This window comes from Crocodylus siamensis, chromosome 3, assembly GCF_052110815.1.
Source record: "Crocodylus siamensis isolate JL-2025a chromosome 3, ASM5211081v1, whole genome shotgun sequence".
NCBI classification, from domain to species: domain Eukaryota; kingdom Metazoa; phylum Chordata; order Crocodylia; family Crocodylidae; genus Crocodylus; species Crocodylus siamensis.
Genome location: NC_143397.1, coordinates 164743710 through 164768548, shown reverse-complemented (window position 1 = coordinate 164768548; position 24839 = coordinate 164743710). Strand labels below are relative to the sequence as shown.

Below are 24839 nucleotides of genomic sequence, written 5' to 3'. Positions count from 1 at the left end.
TTTGAAACTGCACAGCTACTCCATAAAAACACTCTGAAGCAGTGCTTTCATACCTACTTATATATAGTACAATTTTTTTAAAGTAAAATTTTCATGTTCCAAACCAAATACGAGAAATCAATTCCAAATCCATGAGTCATTCAAAAACTATATGTGGCCCTTCTACCAGCAAATATCTTCTACCCCTGCCTGGGGCTTCAGATGCTTCCAAATCCTTTGGCAGGCATCCTACGTGTGGGCCCAAGCCCGGAGACTTGGGGTTTGGATGCCCCCAACTTTCACTTGCCCTCAATTGTATGGCCACAGGAGCAAGCTGAGGAGAAGTCTCTCATTTCCATAAAGTGGGCATATAGCCAAGATCTTCCCACTGGAAGAGAAAGCGGGAGATGATGCCTTACTTAGGTCAACGTACTACCTCTTGCCGAGAAAGCGGTTTTCCTCTGCAACTATGGAAGCCGCCTTTATGCATGAGTTTAGTCCAAAGCCAAAAGGCTTATAATTTACCATGTAGTTTACTGGACTGTACCCCAGCATAGTCAACAGTGTTTCAAGGCATGGTGAACCCACAGCTAAGCAGTGATCAGTATACCCTCCACAAAATATCCATGTGCTAATTACCCGTCTCCCCATTCATGACTGGAACCATGTGCTCTTGTCACAAGTCCTCGGATGCTCCAAAAATTGCCCTGTGCTTCATCTGCCTATAAATCTGGTCTGGCTCCACCTCATGGGGTTCAGGACCACAATAATCATAGTGACAGGCTGAGAGATGAGGTGAAAGAGGGATTCTGGGTGAAGTGTTTGAGGCCCTGTTTGGTGATGTTTACCAAATATTTAAAGCTGGTGAAGAAATAGGAATCACTGGAAATGAGAAAGAAAGGTGCAGCTCAGTTGTGGGTGTGAAGAGGAAGTTGAAATATATTCAATGTAGTGACTCACCATGACCTGAAAAAGAGCTGGTGCTAAGGGAGACTGAGTATGCTGGGCACTATCGTACGTCTTGTTCAGATGGGTTGCATCAACCCATCCTTGTTGTAAGTTTCCATTAGGATGTTTGCATAATATGGACCACGTGTTTTAGAGTCATGTTCAGTATTGGCTACGTTTTATCATAGTTGGTTTCCATTACTGAGCACATACTGCTTTTGGCACCAGTTTAATGACAAACAATGTATTTAATGAGATTTCCTTATGTGAGAATATAAAATGAGGGGCTTGTTTCCTCCATACTTATTTGAGGGAAAAACCTTGTCTTGTATCTAAATAAATACGGTAGTAATCACTACTGATTACACCCTAATTGCATTCACTTCTAAACAACTATGCACACATATCCTGTTAAAACAGAACTGCAATTGTAGTTTGTTTCTTTGCCTCTTCATCAGGCTTCCTCTGCACAAATATAGCTCACAAAACTTCCTTGTGATAGGTAAATATTTTAAGAAAAGAAAATGAAAGACAGAGTAGGGCATTTACAACCTCTTTAGCTGTCAGGCTTTACATTAGTTTAATAGTCTTGAATGGTGATTGCTGAAAAATGCGATGTTTCTATTACTTCGTAATACAGGGGAGGACAAATTATGGCCCATGAGCTAGATATGGCCCACCAAGAGATTCTGTCCGGCCTGTGGTAGGTCCCTTGGTTAGGCACAGGGGGCAGCCTGGGCTGTAGTGTGTGTGGCCTATTCCATTGTCCCAGCCACACAGCAGGACAGGAGTGGTGTGGCAGCCAGACTTGACATCCTGGCAGCCCCCACCATGATGGCTCACTCTGGCCAGCTGCCATTGCCAGTCCACCCCGTACCCACCACCACGGGCACCAAGTGGAGCATGTCAGGGGGTCTCTATGGAGACTAGCTTGGAGCCCCTGTGGGCAGGGCTCACTTGGCAGGGCAGACAGAATGGGGCTAGGATAGGATCGGATCTGTTCCCTGCACATCCCTGTGACGGGTGCCGGTTCCATGGGCAGGGAAGTGCAAAGAGCAGATCATGACTCTGCCCCAGGCTTTGGCCCCAGCCCCATGGTATAACCCTCCCACAATCCTGGCTTTGGCTTGCTCGTTCCACTCCAACACTGCTCCCTGTCCACCTATGGCCCCATACCATCTGCATGGCCAAGCACATCTTGTGTGTGGGAGTCCCAAACGGTCTCCATGGAGACCCTGCTTGCCTGCTCTGTCCAGCACCACCCCCCTGGGTGCTGGATCAAACAGGCCAGATAGAGTCAATTGCCTCCCCCCACCCCTTATGTGCTGGGTCAGCAAGGACTGCTGTCTTTTGCTGGGGAGCCAGTATTTTATTTTTATTAAGTTTTTTTGGTGATTTTGTGGGTTTCATGGACAATCTCAGATTTCCTGTAGTTTCCACAAAAGTATGAATTAAGTAGGTCCCTCATAATAGGCAACTAATCATTATTTATGTACTGTAGAAGCTAAACACTTTGTTATGTAAATCTTAATCAGTCACTAATTCATAAGTCATACACATGATTACAGAGGGTCCCACTCCATAGCTAATAGAATGAAGCACAATTGTACATCCCAACTGATGCAATACTCTTATCTTTAAATTTCAGCAAAACATAAATAAAAACAAATAATCACTAAAGAATAAAGAGACTAATGAAGTTGACAGCAAAAAATACAGAGAATAAAATGAGTTAAGATCAGATCTAAGAAGTACATCTTACTGCATATTAGGAAAACAAGCTTCTGTTCACATCTATGAGCCAATTTAATGGAATTTCCTCTACCAAACAATAAATGTAATGGCAATTAAATTAGTCTATTTATGACATCAGAAACCTACAGAGATCAGGCTGAATTATACAGTGTCATCTTCTTAAAGCACGGAAATAACGATTTGAACATATTGGAAAAGCCATACGGTCCTAGGAAAGCTTGGAAGATCCGCTGCCTCTATTTTAGCACTCTGCAGAGATTAATAATACTGTTGCCTACATGGGTCACTTTTATATGAGCACTGATGCCCAAGACAGGTGCTAATATGAACAATACACTCACCTAGCCTGCTACGCCTGACCTCATCTGGTGAGACAGGACGCAGCTTTCTTTCTGCCTTGATTTCCTCTAATATCCTTTCATGGAGACTGCGTGGTCGAGGTGGGGTTGGTTTCAGTTTTCTTGCAGAAGCCTTTGGAATTAAAACAGTGACTATTAACGCAAAACATTACTCCCTGGAAGTGATTCCATAAGTGTCCTTTTAAGCAGCAGATTATCTTGAAGTGATTTTACATGCATTCATTTAAAAGACAACCAGAATATTGGAAGGATAATTTTGAAAGCCTCTAAGACAGTGGTTCTCAATGTTTTTAAATTAAAGGCACACCTCGGAAAATGCCAGCTCTTAGGCTTTCTTCGAACATTTTTTCTATTGCAAAGAATGCAACAGCCAGAATGTTTTTGATGCTATGGATTTCTATTTGAAATTTCTGGTCTTGTGTACATCATATTTGTACACCAAACAGTGCTAATATTGTGCAGCACCCTCAAAAGCATCTCACAGCACCCCTGGGTGCACTCTAGTTGAGAATCACTGCTCTGAGACAACATAGTTGCATGCAGATATGGCACTAATATTAATGTAAAGGTGCCATGGTTTTACAACGATCTTCTTACACAGACCTTGTTTTATACATACAAGACAACATTTGTGGTGCAGCACACACATATTTTTGCTACAGCATCATTTTAAAACAAAAGAAATCACAACTATTCTCTGACCACAAGCACATTTTAAAAGCCATACTTTCATTAGGAAGAAACATATTGGATTACATACAGGGTTTAATGGAGGTCGTGATCGGATAAAATCCAGGATTATTTCATGAGCACTCTTTTTTAATCGAGGTGGAATATCACCGTTGACCTGAAAGAAGGAAAATGAAACATGTTTTATGCTCTCCATTCAAATTTGTGCTCTCAAATGAAATCAGATGAACATACTTAACATCCAGAGGGGGGAGCCTTTAGAGTTTTGACACAAACATATTCTAAAATGTGTCATCAGCTCTGAAAAAAGTGATAATCTGTATGCAGGATATAGAAAAGAAATGCTGCATATAAGAGCATTTTAATTTTATAAGCAGATGTAGAATGAATGCAATCACAGTAATGTTAATTACTAATACTTGGGATTTAGTGGTGAAATCAGGGCTTGCAGGAGAACAGAGGGTTCATTACTGCAGAAGTTTGTCAATGCCCTGTTTTGGAGGACAAGATGCAAACAGCTCTTAGCCAACTATTTGAATCCAAGAGAACAACTTGTGATGCTGATAACTTAGCAAATTATTATGCTGTCTCCAATACAGTGGTTCTTAACCTTGTTAGACTCAAAGCACCCTTCAGAAAATGCCACTCCTAGCTTTCACTCATCTCTTGACTACAGAAAAATAACCTGTTTTTCTGGTGCAAGGAACTCAGAAAGACCACAACAGGTCAGAATATTTTTGACACTATGGATTCCTACCTTGTAAACTGTGTGGGTGTTTGCACACTTAAGTGTGATATGATACTTGTGTGGCATCCAATGACATCCTTAAAGGAACCTCATGGAACCCCAGGGAGCTGCAGCACTCTGGTTGATGATCACTGCTCTAATATTCTGTTTTCCAGGAAGGTTATCAAGAAGGTTGTGATGAGGCAACTCAGGCATTACATAGATTCCTGATATTTTCATGAGCCCTTTTACATGTGGTTTCTGATTTGGGTATGGGCACTCAGACTGTGCTAGTCCCATTGACTAAAGATCTGTTTCTGGAAACAGGAAAAGATCAAGTGTCCTTTCTCATTCTTTTAGATCAGGGATGGGCAATTATTTTGCCTGGAGGGCACCTTAATGACTTTTGGTGAGCTCCCAAGGGCCACAAGGGTAGCCCCACCCCTTGACAGGTGCCCTGCCCAGAACACCATCTGGGGATGAGAAGTCCTACCCCTTGCCCCCCAAAAGCAATCCTCGGGGGGGGGGAGGGGGGGGGGGGGTTTGCCATCTCAGAACCAGAAAAGAAATCATATACTATGAATCAAATATCTACTAGGACATATTTTAATTTTATTTTAAAAAATAGTTTTGTCCTGATTTACATGCATTTGCATAGTGTATATAGAGGTGATTGCATAATAGCTCAAAATAAAGTCTTACTCTTGTATATTGTGTGTGTAAGGGGGGTATGGGATTTGTGTGGGGTGTGGATGGGTTTTGTGGGGGACTGTGGATGTGTGTGTGGGTTAGTATGTGGTATGTGGGGGGTGTGGTCTGTGGGGGTATGGGTGTATATGTGGGTGGGTGTGGCCTTTGAGGAGGGGTGTGTGCACGTGTTTGTGGGGGTTTTATGGGGTATGTAGGTGTGTGTAGGAGGTGTGGGGGGTGAGAGTTTGTGTAGGGGGTGTCGGGTTTGTGGGGGAAGTGTGGGCCTCCCCTACCACATACCCCTTGCCCCCCATGGCGCATAGCCTCTACTGCCAGTGGCAGCAGCAGCAGGCAATGGGCTCTCAGGACACTCATGGCCCACAATAGGCAGAGCCCCCTGGATGGCACATGGCTCTAGGTGAGTCCCAGGGGCTGCACATGGCATGGAGCCAGCGTGGCTCACTGCTGCATGCTTCTGAACCAAACTGGACTGACTCTGTGGCATCATGTGGGGATCATGGCACTTAAGGCAGGAGTCATGCACCTGTGGGGTGAGCCAGGCTAGCTCTGTGCTTTCACATGGTACTTCCATCACTCTAGTGGGAAACTGAAGATGTCCCCCATGTCTCCAAATCTCAGCAAAAAGTGATGGTATTACTTTAAAATTGCTCCACTCTAAATTTGTCAATGTTTAAAGTCACCTGACTACTTTAAAAAAATGCTTTGAAGATTAAACTGAGCTTGCAGATAAAAGATAGACTTTGATAATAAATGTAAATAATCAAGACATGAAAATAAACGATTCAATTAGAAGGGAGTATGACACTTTATGAGATGGAGAGTATTATTTTTAAAGCAATTAAGTATATTTTCCACTTAAAAAAAAAATTGACAGTTTTCAGAAAGCTTCATAGTTTTCACAGTTGAAAATAAGATAAGAAATCTCTCATCTCCAGGCTACTTTTCAAGAGCTGTCAAAGGCAGGAGCAATACAAAATTAATATCAGACAACTGCATGGTAAGCTGAGGGTCTTAATCCAGTCCCAAGTGGTCATATCTTAATATACCAATATAAAATAGAAAACTTTGCATTTCAATAGCACTTTCCATCCAAGGAACTCCAAGTACCCTACACACTGAACTGAATAACAAGCTACCACTGTCCCATCAATAAGGGTTAAAAGCCCAACTATTTCACAGCTGGAAAAACTGAAGCCAAAGATGCATTCAAAGAATTCCTCAAGGTCACAAAGGAAACCTGTGTCAAGGTGACTGACATAGTTAGCAGCAGTAGCAGTAAAAAGCTGAGGAATGGAGAAGGAGCTTGGAGGCTTTGGAGGCAGCAGCTGCCAAAGCAGACTGGGAGCCTGTATGTTAGCATGGTAACTCCTCAGGGGCTGCATGCAGCCCCCAGGCTACCAGTTGCATTGCCCTATGCTAATGTTTACTCAGAGTGCCCTAAAGAACTTTTGAATTTATCCCAAATGCTTATTTTGGGGGGAAAAGTTTCTAAAATAAAGTCCAAAGAATAACTTTGTACAAACTTCTGTATAAACTGTTGCTGTTAAACAGGTAAAATTAGTAACCTACTGAAGTCATAAGATCCACCAGAAATTTAAACAGTCACACAGTAAAAACAGAGTAAAATTAAAAAGTAATTAAAAATGGCTGCCTGCACTTGCATTCAGTCCATCACCATCAAGTTTCATAAATCTAATTTGTGGCTAAACAGGTTAATTACATACAAGAAAGTTCAGCTATTTACTGAAGGAAATATTGCTTAGCTATAGCACTTACTTATAATAAAAGTGGAGAAGTAGCCACAATTCTATAGAACTCAGCTTTAGTAGTTTTGACCTTTACCTTTAAAATAGCTGGAATTCTTATACTATTAAAGATCAATGAAAAACAGAAAACTGCAGTTATTAGTAATTATTACCCCACCTTGCCTTACAATCTGGAGCACCAAAAACATTTCTAAATAAACTGTAAATTAAATCTTCTGTTCTGTTTTCAAAATTCCTTCTGGAGGCACTCAGGCCAATAATACTTTTATTTTGCTAAGGTGTTATATTATGAACCCCCCAAAAGTAATCATTTTACATAAATGAAAGTAATTTACTTTATAATGGCTTTTCACATAATTGTAAGATTTAGGTAACATTCTGTTATAATTATTAATGTTGACTTTGATAGGTACCCATTAATGCTGATAACTCTTACACCTGCTTTGTTAACAATTCTGCCAAGTATCTGTTTTGTCTGACAGGAAGAAAAATAATTTTTCTTCCCCTGGCTGCTTTTCAGTTCAGATTTGGGGTTTTTAATCTTTCCTTCTCCTTTTATATAATAATTATAACAGTCTTCTGATGGGATGATATATATTTAGGTATGATCCATGACAGCCTTCTAAAAGATGCTGTACTGATGAGAACTAAGTGAGCTTGTGCTGATGTGTGAACCTGGCAGGCTTTAGTAAATTTTATTCCATATTAAATTGTATCTTTATTATTGTACAACTTTGTGAATATCTTAAGGCATACTCAGCAATAAAACAAAATTCTCAGAGGAAACATGCAGTAATAACCTAGTTATTTTTTCATTATGAAGATACTAGCAAACCATAGTCAGACAGTCAAATAGTACCACAGATTTTATATCTGCAGCAGATTCTAATCCTAATTTATGTTTAGGTGTGTGCGCCCAAAGATCACTTTAGACAACCTGCCTAGTATTTCACAGCTGAAAGCAGCAGGATAGAACTGGAGGTTTGCAGGCAGACAGGTTTGGATGCTAGGAGGAACAAACATAGCAGGCCTTGAAGGCATGTAATAAAGAAAAACTCTTGAGAAGAAACAGAATTAGTTTAACAGAAGGTGAAGTTGAAGCTAATTTGGTAGAAGCTGAGGATACCCATTCAAACAAAACTACAGCACTCAATAATACATCTATTATGTCCAAAAGTCAAGGCCCACAAGGTTTTATTTTGCAGTGGATGAGATTTTAACACCTAATACAGGCCTCAATCAATAAGTTCAGGAAAGATAAGGATGTTATTTGTCTATTTATGCACTTACTTTGGCCCTACCACTATGTACTTTGAGCAACAGCATCTGCTGTAAGAAAAACTTAGATCTGATGACTTAAATTCTGCTCCTGACAGGCACAAAGCCTTTCAGTTCACTTGTAATGAACTATTTCTATTCTTAAGGAAACATGTTAATTTACTTGAATGTTTGGGTGCTCAGATTCTTTTCCTTCTAGTTTTTTTTCCCTAAAAATCTTTAGTCTTCTAATAATGCACTGCTTATCTGCTCGAAGCATAGGATTCCATCCCAATCATCAAAAGGAAAAAAATAGATTTGTAGCAGAGTAGAAGCACTTCAACTACTTCAAATACACTACCTTGTATTTGTTTTGCCTTAAGATTTGTGCTAGCTTCCTTCAAGTTCGCAAATGTTTTTCCTTGATACAGTATCCATTTGCTACTCAGGCCCTTTGAGTGGCAGGCACCACAGGTGTCCTGCTGCAAGTGAGCACTCAAAGGTGCCTTGCCACACCAACCTTTCTGGCAGGCATGCCCCAAACTAGGCTTTTATACCCCCCAAGTGCTACTCCAATCCTGCCTTGCTCTCCCTTCTGCTTCCTGCCCTCTACTCCATGCCTGATCTGTTGCTCTGCTTTCTGTTTCCTTCCCCATCTGCCACCATGCTGCCTGTCCCATCTCTGACCTGCTGCATGCCACATACAGATGTGGTCTGTATCACTTGTGGCATATGTGCCACAGGTTGTTCACTCCTGCCGCAGACCATACAGTTTCCTAATCTGTACCTTTACGATGTAGATAAATATTCCACAAGTAAACCACTGACATTTGAAGCCTGCCTTCAAGACTCAACTTGTTCTTGGACGTCATAGAAGCACTAGGCTGCACTAACATAATTGTGCCCAAATCAGAATTTATGAGGCTTTTACAGGTGAAGATTTCAAGGGAAAATAATAAAATCCCATACATTATTAATATATGAAACATAAATGGGCCCCTGCTGCTCCAGTAAGTCCAGCATGTGATGTATATGCAAACACTTCAGGTTTTCTTCTTTAGGAAATGTCCTCCTACAGCACTTCATTAGCACTAGAGTTTTCAAAGTATCATGGCCTAACATCTTCAAATGAACACATTTAACTTTCCAAAATTATGTTATGATCTGAGAGTAATGTGTCCCCACCATGAAGAGCCTACAAGAATTTCTACTCAGTAGTGAAGAATGGCAGAACATGTTTGGTGTCACTAGGAAGACAGTATAAAATCAATTTGTTTAAGGATATAAAATTTAGGTTCCCTGTCTGCTGCAATTTTTCAGTTCTTGTCACATGAAAATGCAGTGTATAGCATTTACTAGGTTAATTATTTGCTCTAGAATCATTTTCAAACTTTAGGATACAGTTTAAACTAGAATGGAGGCCAATTCTAAAAATTGAAGATAAGCCAAGAGGGACCTTTCATGTTTATATTAATACTGCTCTAACTCTGCGGTGTCCAAAAGGTGACCTATGGGCTGCATCTGGCCCCCAAGGGATCAACCTATGGTCCCCAGGCTCTTTTTCTGGATGCTGCTCCCGCCATTGCTCTTCTTCTACTACTACAGAAATCTCAGGGCTCTCCTGCACTCCTCCAGCTTTCATAGCTACCCTGAGGGAACTCCTGCTTGGAGGGCAGAGGCCAGAGGTGGACCCAAGGGAGTGCACTGGTGCACCTGCAGCCCTGTTTGATTATGTTCCACCCAAAGTTTAAAACTAACTCTCTGGAAGTGGCAGCAGCATTTCTAGTCAGGCGGTGCTGAGGGAGTCAATTACGTCTAAACTCTTCAATCCAGGGGTTTTAATGACCCTCACTTTTTTAATAGTCTTGTTTTTCCACCAATCAAGCTAACCTTTGTTCTGAAATTCTGCTGTCTATTAGGTGATTCTGGTAATGAAGCTCCCATTTCACAGCCCTGCAGACTGTTTTTAACCAATTCCAGTGAAGTTATCTTTGTTTTTTTATTTTAATCTTAAACTGAATAATACAGCCCTAGGCCCCTAGCATATCAGTAAGGTTTCTAGGTTCATTTTTAACTGGAGTAAAAAAGAAAAGTGTTTTTACATGTGATGATGAATCTCACCACCTGCACCCCCTTTTCAAAAGTCTAGATCTGCCCATGGCAGAGACCCAGCGTGCTGCAAAGAGAGTGGTGTGGCACAGGTTGCAGTCCAAAAGGGGGAGGGAGGGAAACATGGTGCACTGTAGCAGGGTGCGCCCACAACAGAGGGGACAAGGGGCCTCACACGATGTGACATGCAGCTTGGGGAGGCAGGGGGCACATAGCCAGGGTGCCAACTGTTGTAACTTACCATAACCTTCCTTAAGGTGTAGCGCTTAGATCTAATATCATCCATCAGCATCTCGTAGGGCGTGAGCTGATATTCTATTGGGAGAGGGTTGTACTGACGCTCTTGAACCTTTTTAAGTTTTACACCATTCCGCAAATCTCGCATCACCTGTACCCAAAAACGAGCCTGAAGACACAGGAAACAAATATTGTTATAAATGTCTGCATTCATTACTCCTGAGTACAAAGACAGTTTAACCTAAAAAATGCTGACTCCCCACATCTGAATATCTTTAAACCCATTACATAAAATTGACTGACTTCAACCCCAGCTTGGGCTCACGGTTGCAGTCCGATACACTGACTTTGCTCTGCAGCCTGTTCCTAGCCTCAGCTGCAGCTTCAGCCTGGCAGTGGCAGTGACAGCAGCCCCAGGCTGAGCTCAGACTACCTGCCCCACCATCGCCTGCCTGCCAACACTACTTGCTTCCCTGCTGCTGCTTCCCCAACTGCAGCTGAGGTGAGAAGGTGTGCTGGAGTGGGGGGGGGCAAATTATGAATATATATTTTTAATTTCCATATATAGAATCTAGTTTTGGGGGGTTGTCTTAAATTCAAAGTCATACTGGATTCATGTGCACATTGTATCTTAAATTAGAAGAGAAAACAAAAGCTGTGAGTTATTTTGGTTCCTCATTACAGGGAGGTAGGTTGTAGCCATGTTGGTCTAAGGACATAAGCAGACATGGTTCTTTGGGTAAATCTGATATCTTCTATTAGACCAATTCAAAAAGTTGGAAATTTTTTTCTTAGCAAGCTTTTGGGTTTAACCCTGACAAAGGTTTTTAAGCACATAAGCTTGCTAACAATTTTTTTTTCCCCAACTATTTGATCTGGTCTAATAAAGATATTAGATTTACCCAAAGAACCTTGTCTGCCTTTGGTTCCTCATGGATTTTACAAAATCACTTTCTAACTCAGCATGACTTGCTCTCAGCTCAAGAGATGGGCAAAACTGGAATAGCAGGGATATGACATATAATGAGGAACATATAATGACAGAGCTACATAAGGAATCTGCACAGCATGTTATCATTTTGTTGCGTCTTCCCCATGGAGTTCACATAACTGGCTTTAGCACCAAAACACTATGGGTGCTTACAAATGTGGGAAAAAAACCAAAATGGCACTTTTCTTTCAGCATGTGCCCAGAAGAAGTATCGCATCAGTTTGACCCTGCTAGCCCAGCGTTTTTATAACTCACACGCTTTAGCAGGGCTTTTTGGTGCTTTTATCTAATAGCTTATTTAATAAACTATTAGATTAAAATGCCAAAAAAGTCCCACTGAAGCACAAGCTATACAAATCCTGGGTGAGCTGGGTCAAACTGATGCAATGCCTCTTCCGGTAAAGCACTGGTTTCCACCCTCCACCCCCCAACCCATCCCCCACCTCCCCCGCATCTGTCAGCACCCTATGTAGTTTGTATTTTAGCACATGCAGTGTAATATAATAAAAGTTTAACATGTCCATGAGGATCAGTATCTTAGATAGCAAAGCTTAAAGGGAACCTTGACTTCATACATACGTAAGCATCTGTAAAGTTTGAGCATACTGGTGGTAATAGGCAGATACAACAAACAATGAACTAATTAAGAAACAACTACTCATTGTTATTCCTTGGCCCAAAATTATTATTCAGAAATTTTTAGCAAATTTTCAGCAGGTAGAAGTATTGGGAGACTTCTTTAACCACTAAGAAATTTCTCCTATTCAATTGTATTTTGTTCCTTGGGTCACCCATGCCCTTGAACAGCTTCCACAAATTCTTCTTATCCATTTCGCAGGGAGCAGGGTGGGGTGAGGTGCGGGGTAGAACTGAGTCTAACTTCTCTGCATCTGTGCTGCTATGATGTATTGTCAATACAGCCTTTGATTACATTTTGAACTTTTTAATTGCAAGTTCCTTCATGAAAACTTCGCTGAGACGTACTGAATTTCAACCAGAAAAGAGAAAAAACATTTACATGCAAGTTATTTTCCCTGCTACTAATGCGAGTATGGGATATCAGTTGTTTTCCACCATTTCTGTAATTTATAACAGAATTATACCCTGGTTCAATCTCATTGGCTATCTTTGGACCCATAGATCAGAATCATCCTAGACTGACTGTGAGAGACTACAGAAGAAGAATTTGTAACAAATTCTTATAACAGAACCAAAACACTGCATATACTGACTTTTACATAATGTAACTGATGTTAAATAAGCAATTTAAAAACACCAATACTTTTTTAACATGGGAAAATAAAACACTAAAAATTCTGAAAATTTATGATTACTCAGCTACAGACTTACCCAATCAGCATTTTTCAACTCATCAAGGTCTGTGCTGGATTCATCACTCCTTTCTTTGTCCATCTCCTGAATCTTCTTCAGATTCTGTGAATTAAAATAAACTTGTGAACAAGCTGTATAACAGTGATGTACTGAAGCAAAGTAGATAAGATTTTCACAGGCTTCTGCTTGTTACAATGAGCTTTGTTTAGAGTCTGCTCATCTTTGCATAAGTTTTATGGTGAATATTCAAAGAAATGCTTTCAGTGTTTACAGGCATTAGCAACACGAAATTTTTTTTTTCCAATGAAAATGTCCTTTTATTGAAGGTGACTACAACATATAATTCCCTGCATAAACCAATCAAGCCCCACTGTAAAAATAATTAGGTTTCTTCTTGATCCTGTTGTCTGGGGATGGGGAAGGCTCTTTCAGAACTCTATTGCTTTCATTGTTGTTAGAAACTGTTTTCAACTTCCCAGTCTAAAGTTATTCAAAGCCAAGTTATAGCCATCTATTCTTGTGCCACTGTCATCTTTAACTTAAGTACCTTTACTCCCTCTCTGGTATTTAACCACCCAATGGATTTGTTGACAGTCATTATATGCATTCTCAGCTTGTTTTGCCTAAAACAAACTGTAGGTTGTAAGACAGGCAATGAGCAATAAGCATCAAGACCTGTAAGTCTACATTTCTGTGAAAGCACCAGACTGCATCAGAATATTTGGACTTCTCATCAAGAATGCTGCAATTAAATAAGCTCATTAACCAGAAAAATGTAAGGTGCATGGCACCAAACGTGACTAATAATGTACAGGCAATGACATGAGTTTAATATAAATGCTTCTAATGTATAAAAAGAGTAGGGCTGTGCAAAACGGCTGTGTTTCGATTCAGTTTTGGATTCGGCCATTTTGGAGATCAGTGATTCGCTTCAGTGTTTTGGATCATTGTCCTGGTTTGTTTCGGCCAAACCTGTTTCAAACAGGCTGCAAGCTTTGCACAGGCCTACTGCCCAGCTAGGCAGGGCTTGGGTCTAGGGGCTGCAGGGCCCCAGCAGGGAACAGGATGGGGCCGTGGGTGGTTCATCCAGGGAGAGGGCTGCTGCCCTCCATGCAGATGTCTGTTCCCCGTCGCGCTGGGTTGTGGGTTTACATACCAAACAGGTCCTTGCAGGCAACACCACAAAGAAACCAAGTTCTCATCTCACAAGATAAGTTCTGAATGTCTCTTCTCATCCTTTTGCAGCTCTTTTCCTAGATGAATCCCCATGCTTTGTATAATGGCATTAATATTTCCTCATCTTTACTGTCAATGCCTCCACTGATATACATCCTCGGATTGCATTTGCATTTTCAGCTAAGTACAGACAGTCAAAAAGCTCAAGGCTGAATCGATTCAATCTTCAAAGGTTTGTCTAAACTGTAAAGAATGAATTGATATGGAAGTAAACAGACATTCACTTTTGATTCCAGAAATGCAGCCACATGCCTGCAGCGGCCCATGCCAGAAGCTAGGGGGTCCGAGAACACGCCTCCCTGCTTGGCTGGAGTAGGCAACTTGGGCTGAGGCTAGCCCACCCCTCCTACAAGGCTGGGTTTTTGAGGGAGGTGCAAAGCATCCTGGGATGCTGGGGGACTGTGAGTTAACTTGAATCTAGAAGGGATTTGGGACAGAAATTCAGTAAACTGATTTAACTTAAATCAGTTAAGGCAGACACTATATCCAACCAGGTTCATCTTAAACTGGTTTCGGCTATTTGGAAACTGGTTAATATGATGATCACCCTCCTCTACTGCAGTGAAATCTGGACTGTCTACTGATGCCACAGGGTCAAATGGGAGGAGAGCTGGACTAGTGCAAGCATCCTCCATGAAGCCACGTCCACCAGCATTGAAGCCTTGCTCTTGAGAAATCAACTCTGATGGATGGCCACTGCATCTGGATGTCCGAGAACCGCCTCCCTCACCAGGATCCTCTTTTTCCAGCTCCCCGCTGGCCAACGCTCAAAGGGCGGCCAAAGAAAACGGTACAAAGACACATTCAATGTCGTCCTCAAGCACGGAGGCATCGACATCAATGACAGGGAGAAGCAAGCTACTGACTGTTCAGTGGGGCACTACCTGGTCCACTATGGTGCGCACCACTTTAAGGCCCAAAGACTCGATACTGAGGTGGAACAACAGTGGCAGAGGAAAGAAAAGGAGACCAACCCAGGGCTGCAAATCCCACTCCCTTGTGCAACATGCCCCCATTGCCAAAGAATGTGTGTATCCAGAATCCGGCTCTTCAGTCACCTGAGGGTCCATCAAGCCTGAGGGAAATCATCCTCAACTCTAAGGGACTGCCAACAACTTCTAAGTCTAATGAATTCCCAGATTGTAGCAGAAGTTCTTGTTACTTAATCCTTAAGTACATAAAACTTTTTCCTTTGTACTATTGAAATTCATCTGATTCCCATTATACCAGTTCAAGGTCATTCAGTTCTTTTGTACAACACAATCCTCCTCTGTACTGACTCTCTCTGCTAACTTGGTGTCATCAGCAAATATCCTCAACACATCCTACTTTTGGTGCAAATGTCATTAATTAAAATATTCAATAAAAACAAACCCAAAATAGCTCTTCAATCAATTCTACCAGTAACCTCCCACCAGCCTGATACTTCCCCTTTCAGCAATATTCAACACCATCCCCATTTGAGCCAGTTCCTTTTCCACCTTAACATTTTTTCTAGTGCTCCTCATATTCCTCAAACATGCTAATAGTTTCTTATGCGGCACGGTATCAAATGCTTTGCTGATGTTCAGTCTACACATAATCAGCCTTTGGTAAAACTGTACTGCATCAGTATAAAAGTAGCTTTTATAATACATAGTTACCATCTTTTAATTGAAATTAAATAAACACAGATAATGACAAGAAAACAATCAACTACAAACAGATCTTTTAAAGATAATACAAGTTATAAGATTTGATAATGGTTGTTTGCAAAGTTCATGTATTTTAATTGTAACAAAATATCAAGCTTAAAAGACAAATTTTAAAACATTTTAAAAAGTGTTTTTCTCAACACAGATTAAAGATACTCAATAGTAGTTTAAATTTACAGACTTTGATTAAAATTGGATCTGTGAATGGTACAGTACCTTGAAGAGTAAGTTCTTCAGGTTCCTTTCACATTTAAAAAATAAATATATTCTATATATTTTTAATTAAGTGGACTGAGCATTAGTAGTAATCATCTCATGCACACATCACATACAAAATATCCTTTCTTACTTTTAAACAGAGTGCTTTTGAAATGGAACACTGGGACACAAACAAGGAATCCCACTGGACATTACTGCAGACACTTTAAGAACAGAACCGCACTTTAGAAGGGTTTAATTTATATTTTCCCAACTGATTACTCATGCACACTTCAAAAACATGACTAGCTAAAATTTTTGCTAACTAAACCTCTGGAGTTTACATTAGGAGATTAAATCAATCACTTACAAATCTGGACAAGTTTTAATTTATGAAGCACAAGAAATATTCACCTTCCCTTTAGAGCAGTGGTTTTCAACCTTTTTAGTTTGTGAACCCCTAAAAAATGTTGAATAGAAATGTGGACCCCTTTAGAAATTTCAAATGAAGGTGTGGACCCCTTTGAATTGTAAGCGTGGGTATTCACATACTTTTCATATCAATTGACATTTTTTGCAGACCCCTTTGATATAATCTGCAGACCCCCAGGGGTCTGCAGACCACAGGCAGCAAACCACTGCTTTACAGCTATGTAATTAAACCAGCATATCACACTTTAGTGCTTCCTTTAATGCAGGGATCTCAAAGATACTGCCCCTGGAGCCCCATCATCCAGCTTGTGGTGCTGCCCAAGGGTCTCAAGTAGACCCACAAGTGTCATGTGGGATGCGCTGGATGGATCTGCATATGGTGCCTGCTCCAGCTACTCCAGGATCCTGCTGCACACAGTGCCCACTCCAGTGTTCATCTGCTCCATGACGGATGCAGAGTGTGTCCTAAAGTAGCCAGAGTAGGCGCCAAACACTAGGCCTATGCAAGTCAGCACTGATCCGATCCGACTTCGGATCCTGCCGCTTTGGATGGCCATGATCCGATCCAGAGCTCCAGACCGGGTTTCCACCTCGATCTGGCCGAAGCAGCTCCAAAGCTGCCTTGGAGATCAGGCCATAGGGTATAATGGGGAAATCAATTAAATATCTATAACTTTGTTGCTTTTTGTCCGATTTGGATGAAACCTGCAGGGATGGTAGCCTCTGCTGAGAGCACAAAACCTGCCAAGTTTCAAGAAGATCAGTGCAGGGGTTTGGGAGGAACTGTACCCCAAATTCCTGAAAGCCAAATTCATGTCACAGCTGTGTGTTACAACACAGGGGGGTCAAAACTGTCAGGGTGGTAGCTCTGACTGAGGCCACAAAGCCTGCCAAGTTTCAAGGAGATAGATGCAGGGGTTTGGAGGGGAACTGCATCTCAAGCTGCGGACAAGCAAAACTCATGCTATGGGTGACCCTGAGTGTGTTAAGGCACAGCGGAGTGACAGCTGCAGGGATGGTGGCCCCTGCTGTGACACCTGCCAGCTGTCAAGGAGATCAGTGCAGGGGTTCTGGGGCCCTGCACCCCTAGCTGCTGACAGACGAAACTCATGCCAAGACTGTCTCTGTCTTGGGGCAGCTGCTTGTCCGCAGCTCGAGGGGCAGTTCCCCCCAAGCCCCTACACCAATCTTCTTGTGACTTGGCAGACTTTGTGGCCTCAGTAAGAGCTACCATCCCTGCAGTTTTCACCCAACTATGTTGCAAGGCCTAGACATGACATGAGTTTTGCTTTCAAGGATTTGGGTTGCTGTTCCCCCCAAACCCCAACACCAATCTTCTTGAAACTTGGCAGGCTTCATCCTCTCTTCAGAGTCTACCATCCCTGAAAATGCCATCCAAATCAGACATAAAACAACAAAGTTACAGATACTTTATTGTTTCCCGATTATAGCCTATGGCCAGATCTCCGAGGTGGCTCCCAAACGCTTCAGGAAGCCGAACGAGGCAGCGCTGCGACACGGATGTGCTGCTTCGGACCCCAAAGCATCCGAAGCTTCTTCGGATCCAAAGCTCTGTCTGAAGCCTCGCACAGCCCTACCAAATACAGCATGGCCCCAGAGCTGCTGGAATAGGGGCTGTGTGGAGCATGATCCCAGAGTGGCCAGAGTAGATGCCATGCAGTGTGTGGTCCCAGAGTGGCCAGTTCAGGACCACACCGCATATGGCACCCACCTGGGGCTGCGCCACATGTGGTGCCTGCTCCGGCCAGTTTGGTCACTTGGTTTTTCAGCTGGTGAATGTCTGCTTTTTTTTAATCCAATGGTTACATTCAGCTGCTTCTTTTCCTTCATTCCTTAGCAGCATGAACTCTTATCATTTCATGAATGAAGGTGCCTTTTACCTTCTGATTCTCAACCAAATCCACTATATTAGTAAGCAACAAATGAAGAAGGCTTCTCTCCCATTTGTTCTTTTTTTCATCTATTTGGACCAAACTGTCCCCAAAACAATGAAAAATTTGATGGACTGTCTCTGCACTGCTGTGTGTCACCCTCCTAGCAGACTTGTACAGCACCACTCTTTACACCACATTTGGCCCATAAATAATGGTCATCAGTTAGAAATCCCAGGCATCTTTCAAGCCACATAAGGCAATGTAAAAGTCTGGAAAGCTGGATGGAATTTTTAAGCAATGGATGGTTTAGGTAGATTTTACATTTAGGAGACATCTGGATGCTTCATTTACTCAGACACTGTGATTATACTCAATGGTTCAAATTCAGTTTGCCTCAGTCATGCAGGTTTACTACTCCACTGAACTACTTCCAGAGCTACTTATTTGCTTTTACTTAGTTTCAGAGATCAAAGTCTTTGATTTCAGATGCGATGGCAAAAGGTCAGATGGCAAAAGGTCAGAGGCTAACACAACAAACTCTGTAATTGTAATTTATCCCTCTGTATTAACAGTGTTGCCCTGACCCCTGTCTGTGCCTCATTTCAAATCACTTGAGTTCCCACACGAGAGAGAGACACTAACCTTGAACAAATTGCAGCTTGGTACCGTGATGTCAAAAAAAGATATCGGTACCCATGGTGACCAGATAAAAATGAAACTACTTTAGTGAAGTTGTAAAATTAAATAATATACTATGCGCCCCATCCTGTGATCAAACAGGACCAGTACCACCCAAGTAAAAATAACTCCCCCCTTTTTCTGAAACCTGAGCAAACAAAGAGAGGGTAAGTGCCAACTTGTTAATTATTCATGCCTGGCGTATAGTAATTGGTCACCTTTGCCAAGTATAACTTTGAAAGAACTTCTGCCCAAAAAAGAGAACTGCATATACACTCAAGAAGAATAGATTGTGCACAACAAATATTATCTCTCCGCCTACGTATCCTTCTGGCATATCCCCGTCTTGCCGGCTTGTCTCTCTCCCTATCTCTGTCGTTATCTTTCTTATCAAGAGCTCTCGGTAATCTGAAGACTGCAACGGCTTATGTGAATTGCTCAGAATCAAGTCTATTACCCACCCTGTTAATGCTGGGTAACATGATATCTGCATGCTGTAACTGAATAAATCAACTCCTCTGCCTACACTGCATCACATCAGTAGCGTAAGTAAAATAAAATTTCTGTGTAACCAATACACTGTGCTTAAATCATCTGACTCCTGCTCACCATTATCACCCAACTGTCCGGTTATAAATCCCCCTCCTCACGCCAAGCTGGTTGTGCCAACCCAGGCTCGCAGGTCAAGGGTGCACCAGCATTAGGGTCACGACATTTACAAGATGCTCTCATGAGAAATTAAATTTTCTTTTAAAGTTAACAGTTAGAACAGCAAGGCATCATTCCGCTGCCTCCCTGTTTAGCGTCTAATTTATAATATTTCAGATATTATTAATTATGTTAGCTACAATTTCTGAGCTTAGTGCATTAGTTTATCTTATTCATAAGCTGTTTTGAGGGACAAGAGCATGGCAGTTAGTGAGTCTTAAACTACTGCAGATCTTAAACAGCTAGACAGCCATTTAATGCTCAAATAAATTCTTTTAAATTCTACTGTATATGAAAATATTCTTACAGAATGAAATCTTCAAGTAAATAACGAAGAATAAAAGCAATATACATTCAGTGCCAGGGTAAAGGACTGTGTTTTTGTTCACCAAATATCTCATTTTTATACTCTCCCCAACTCCCACATGCCAAAATAGTTCCTCTGATCTACTGAATTTCTATGACAACTGAATATATGTCCTTATTTCACCATTTTCCAAAATGTCTCTATTATGCTAGCCATGTCTCCCTGAAACATCCCTTGCACTGGTCCTCAAGAGAAAAAATTAATCATATTCTTTGAGAGTGCGGCTGTGTAGTATGTGGTGTCGCAGACCTGTCTGCAGCACCACATACCTCACATTCAGGTATTTCCCATGCTACTATCTTGCAGCACAGGGGGTTTTTTGACCCTGGGAGATCCTGGGGTTAAAAAAATCCACACGGAAAAAACCCAGGGTGGCACACATGGCTGCAGTGCATGTGCCTGCAGCACACAATCAGCTCCATGCAGAGCCACACTCCAGCTGCTAGCCAGACTCCAAGCTGCACGAGTGCCATGGCTAAAGCTCCCCTGGCCTCCACAACCCCTAGTAAGGTTGCTGTGGCCAGGACAGTTGCTGGCCCCAGCCTCCTCTACCCCACCTGGGGTACCCTACCACATGCCAGAAGGTGCATGGCAGAGGGGTTCCCCAGGGACAAATAGCAGCAGCACAAGGCTTTTTGTCCCTGGGGAATCGATTGGCTGTGCTTGTCTGGATACAGCCACTGAGTTCATTTTACCCTCTCTCTAAAAACAATGTAAAGCTGGATTACTGGACACGAGACCTGTGTTGAATATTCCTGGGATGAGAACCCTAGTAGCAGGCAGGCCCGAGAACAAAGTATGAGCAGAGATCCATCCCCTTACTGTTCTCATCTGTGTTAAGCCATACCCTAGAACTCCACATAGCAGGTGCAGTCAAGATTTAAGTCCTTTGAGAAGTTATTTTCAAAATTATTTTTTAACTGATGTATAAATCAGAGATCTAAATTAGAACATTAAATCATTAACAAGAGAAACAAAACAGCAGGCTCATTAAACAGTAATTTTTACACCTATGTTGAAATTTTGTTCAAGTTTTACAGTAAATAAACATGATAGTCTAATCTCTTCCCTAGTGAACACCCTCCTACATTCCAAGTCCCCCTTTAAAAAGCAGTAATTTTTCCCCAAAGAAAAAGGAGAAAAAGAAGTCTCATTTACTCTTACTTCTGCCACCACATCCAGTGTTTAAATCTGAGTATTTCTCCTTTTCTACAACAGTTGCAAAGTGCTGACTCATTTTAGAGCCAGTCTTTGAGAACTGTAAATGCCTTGTATTCTCCTAATCTAGAGGCTCTCAATATTTTTAGATGCAAGGCATCTCTTAGAAAATGCCAGCTCTATCTACGTTTTCACTTGTTTTTTCACTACACAAAACTAACAGAGCAATTATTTTGCTTCAAAGAACTCAGAAAGACCACAGCACACCAGAATGGTTTTAACACTAGGAATTCATATTTGAAATCTGTAGGTTCATCTTGTCAACCATGTTTGCACACCTAGCATGCTAATGTTGCATGGCACTCAGTGGCACCTTGGTTGAGAATCACTGTCCTAAGCTATGAACATTTGGGTATGGCCAGCGATATTATAAAATTGTCATAGGTCTTCTTTCTTCCTGTTCTTCCTAACCAAGTAAAAACTAACTTTAATGAAGGGACTGAAAACAGTCACACACTACTACTCTTTTCAACAATAGAAGACATGCATGCATTTTTCAAGTTAACAAGTCCAGCTGCTTAACCTTTACTTTGAACAGTGAATGAGACCTGCAGCAATCATCTGTCAGCAACCATAAAGTTTTCCATTGCTTAATATATGGTTTCCTGGACTGGCTTATGCTCAAAGGACGCAAGTCTGACATAAATGCTGAATATTCCAGGTCACTAAGAGAGTCCAACCTGGTTATCTTTATAGCTATAAAATCAGAAGGCGCAAAAGCTACGAGTAACTCAAAGACCACTGTCAACAAAGATCTCCCACTTGAGGAGTCTTTCCCTAATAAGATAAGTGGGGAAGATTTTACTTGGGGAAGTACAAATGTAGGTGAGCCATTATGTCACAGGGTTGTTAGACCAAAGAATACCAAGTAGAAACACTGTGGTGAAGCCCAACCCATTACTCCACCACAGCTGAGCTACCTTCTGTGATAGCCACACTCCTCTTCCCACCTCAACAGCCATATTTTCAGCAGTTCTCACATGAATATATGAAGAGAAAGAAGAGAGGCAATATCTAGGTCCAGCAGTTACCTTCTTGTATAATGTTAGTCTATGTTGTATATGACATCCCAACACAAACACATTGTTCAGCTCTTCAGATGCCAAGTCATGAAGTACATGCTTTTTCATTAGATAATGAGCATCTCTGTTAGCGACCAACATTATACACAGACTCAGGACACTGAAATAACAATGACAAAAAGTTGTCTTTACTCTTCATTTAGCCTTTTCCTTTTGAATGCTGATCTAACCACAACAGTCTCCACCTCCAGACGGGATTACTGTCCCAGACTGAATGCTTTATAAAGGTCAAAAGCAACTACAATCCCATCACAAAGGAGTCTGTCTGAGAGACAGATTAAAAAGAGCACTTTGACACCAGGATTCTGATCCTGCTCTGCAAGACTAAAACTGCTTCAACTCCCAGGTGAGATTTTGAGTCTTTAAATCCCAGCTGAGGACGGTAGCACGAACCGTTATAGTAGCTTTCCCTTATGGTTTCCTAAATCTGGGCTGCTTTTCAAACCCTGACACATCACAAACAGCTCTGGAGACCTAAATTATGGCAGATAGTTCTCAGATGCCTATTCCCAGAACCTCCACAGCATTGTGATCTGTGACCACAATCATTAAGAGAGCTATAAAGCAGTCTGATTTTAAGTCAGAAGGCAACCACCACAATACCAAAGCATCTTTGTGAGATAGCAAGAGAGACAAAGAGAGAAACAGCAGTCCAAGGACTATCATACTTCAAAATGGATGAAACCTTTATGAATTAAGCCGGCAGCTTCCATGGTGATGGGTATATTATGACTTAGTACAGAGGGTGGGCAAAATACAGACCACAGGCTGGATCCAGTCCACCAATTGTTTGTATCCAGCCCATGGCTGCCCCTGTGGTGCTTCACATGGGGCCAAGCAGGCAGGAGCATGGCATGGGATGCTCTGGGCAGAAGCAAGCAGAGCTCAGCTCCATGGAGAGTACTGCAGGGGCAGCCATGAGCTGGACTGGGGAGGCGGGAGGAGTGGGGTGTTGGAGCGCACCTGCAATAGTGGAATCACCCAGGTGAGTTCTGCTGCAGGGCGCTGATGGAGCATTAACCCCTGTTCTGGTGTCCAGGGAGTGCAAGCCTCTTCCCAGCGGAGGGGCCGCAAGCGGGGAATCAGAGCTACCGCAGACTGGCCAGGGCGGGCAGCGGCACCGGGCCTTGGAGTGGGCCATAGCCCAAGCCTCCCTGGCAAGGCTGCCACTTGCACCACGCAGTCCGCAGCAGCTCTCCCCACCCCATAGCACAGCCCCCTTGCCTACAGTGAGGCCCCACTACTGGGAAGAGGCTTCTTGTTTGGGACACTGTGACAGGGACTGCAGCCCCAGTCAGGGTCGCTCCCACCTCACTGCTCCAGCAGCAAGGGCAAGGCCAGAGGCCTGCCAGCACAGCCCCCTTAGGCAGGGGGCAGAGTTATTCCCCCTCTTCTCAGCGGGGAAGCGAAACAGCAGGCACATACCTGCATTTTGTGCGCGCGCGGGGGGGGGGCCACGCTGAGGGGTGGGGAGAGCTGTTGCAAACTGCTGCAAGCAGTGGCAGTGCTAGGAGGGCTTGGGGAGCTATGGCCCCCTCTGAACCCCAGTACTGCCACCTGCCCTGTGCAGTCTGTGGCAGCTCCGACCACCACTTGCCGCACCCCCTGCCCACACCATGCTGGGAAGAGGCTTATGCTTCCTAGACACCAGGCAGGGTCTGCTGCCCCCTCACATCTCCAGCAGTAGGGTTGGGGGACTGGCCACAGGCCAGCCAGCAGGGCTCCTTAGGTGAGGGGGCAGGGAGGGGGGTTATTCCCCCCTCCCTCCAGCATCTGGAGGAGGGTGCAGGAGGGGGCTTATCCCACCACTTGCCCCATGCAGAGAATGAGTGGTGGCAGCAGTTGGGGTGGGCACACCCTGGCTGCAGTCCCCCATGGACACTAGGGGTAGAGAAGGGAATAACCCCATCCCTGCCCCCTCTGTCCCTAGGGCCATGCCAGCCAGTGTTTGGCCATACCCTGGCCTCACCGCTGCAGCAGGGAGTGCCAGACAGATCCTCGATTGAATCAATGCCAGTGGGACAGGGAAGGGGGAATTAAAACCCTCCCTGGCCAGTGTACTCCAAGCTACTGCCTGGGCTGGCCACACGCTCCTCCAGCACACCTTTTCTGCAGCCAAAGGTGCACTTAGGCTACTGCAGGCATGTGCCTGGATTTTGTGAATGTCTATTCACTTGTAAATTGGTTCAATCTAAGCAGGTTAGGCTAACCTGCAAAGATTGAATTCAGGCTCCAGCTTTTTGAATGTCTGTCCCTAGCCTAGGGAACACTGTAGGCTGTATAATGTGGCCCTGCATGCCAGGTCGAGGCACCCAGGATCAGGGTGCTGAATGGCTGAATTGGGGTGGCATGCTGGGGATCAGGCTGGTGCAGGGATGGACCCCACACCACTCACCCGGCAGGCATGGCCAGAAGATTAGGCACTACTGATACAGAGTTTGCCTGGTAGAAATTTAGAAAATACTGCAAT

The 24839-nt window shown here is 42.9% G+C and overlaps 1 protein-coding gene across 2 annotated transcripts in view; it reads right to left on the bottom strand.

Moving 5' to 3' along the window:
• SPIRE1 (spire type actin nucleation factor 1) overlaps window positions 1-24839 on the bottom strand; it is a 186314-nt gene that overhangs the window by 41250 nt on the left and 120225 nt on the right. For both annotated transcript variants that reach the window (XM_090039639.1, XM_090039640.1), the window contains exons 5-8: window positions 12880-12963; window positions 10543-10707; window positions 3802-3888; window positions 3024-3153 (exon numbers count right to left, since the gene is read on the bottom strand). In XM_090039639.1, the coding sequence (XP_089895765.1) occupies window positions 3024-3153; window positions 3802-3888; window positions 10543-10707; window positions 12880-12963 (466 nt within the window). The remainder of the gene's footprint in view (window positions 1-3023; window positions 3154-3801; window positions 3889-10542; window positions 10708-12879; window positions 12964-24839) is intronic.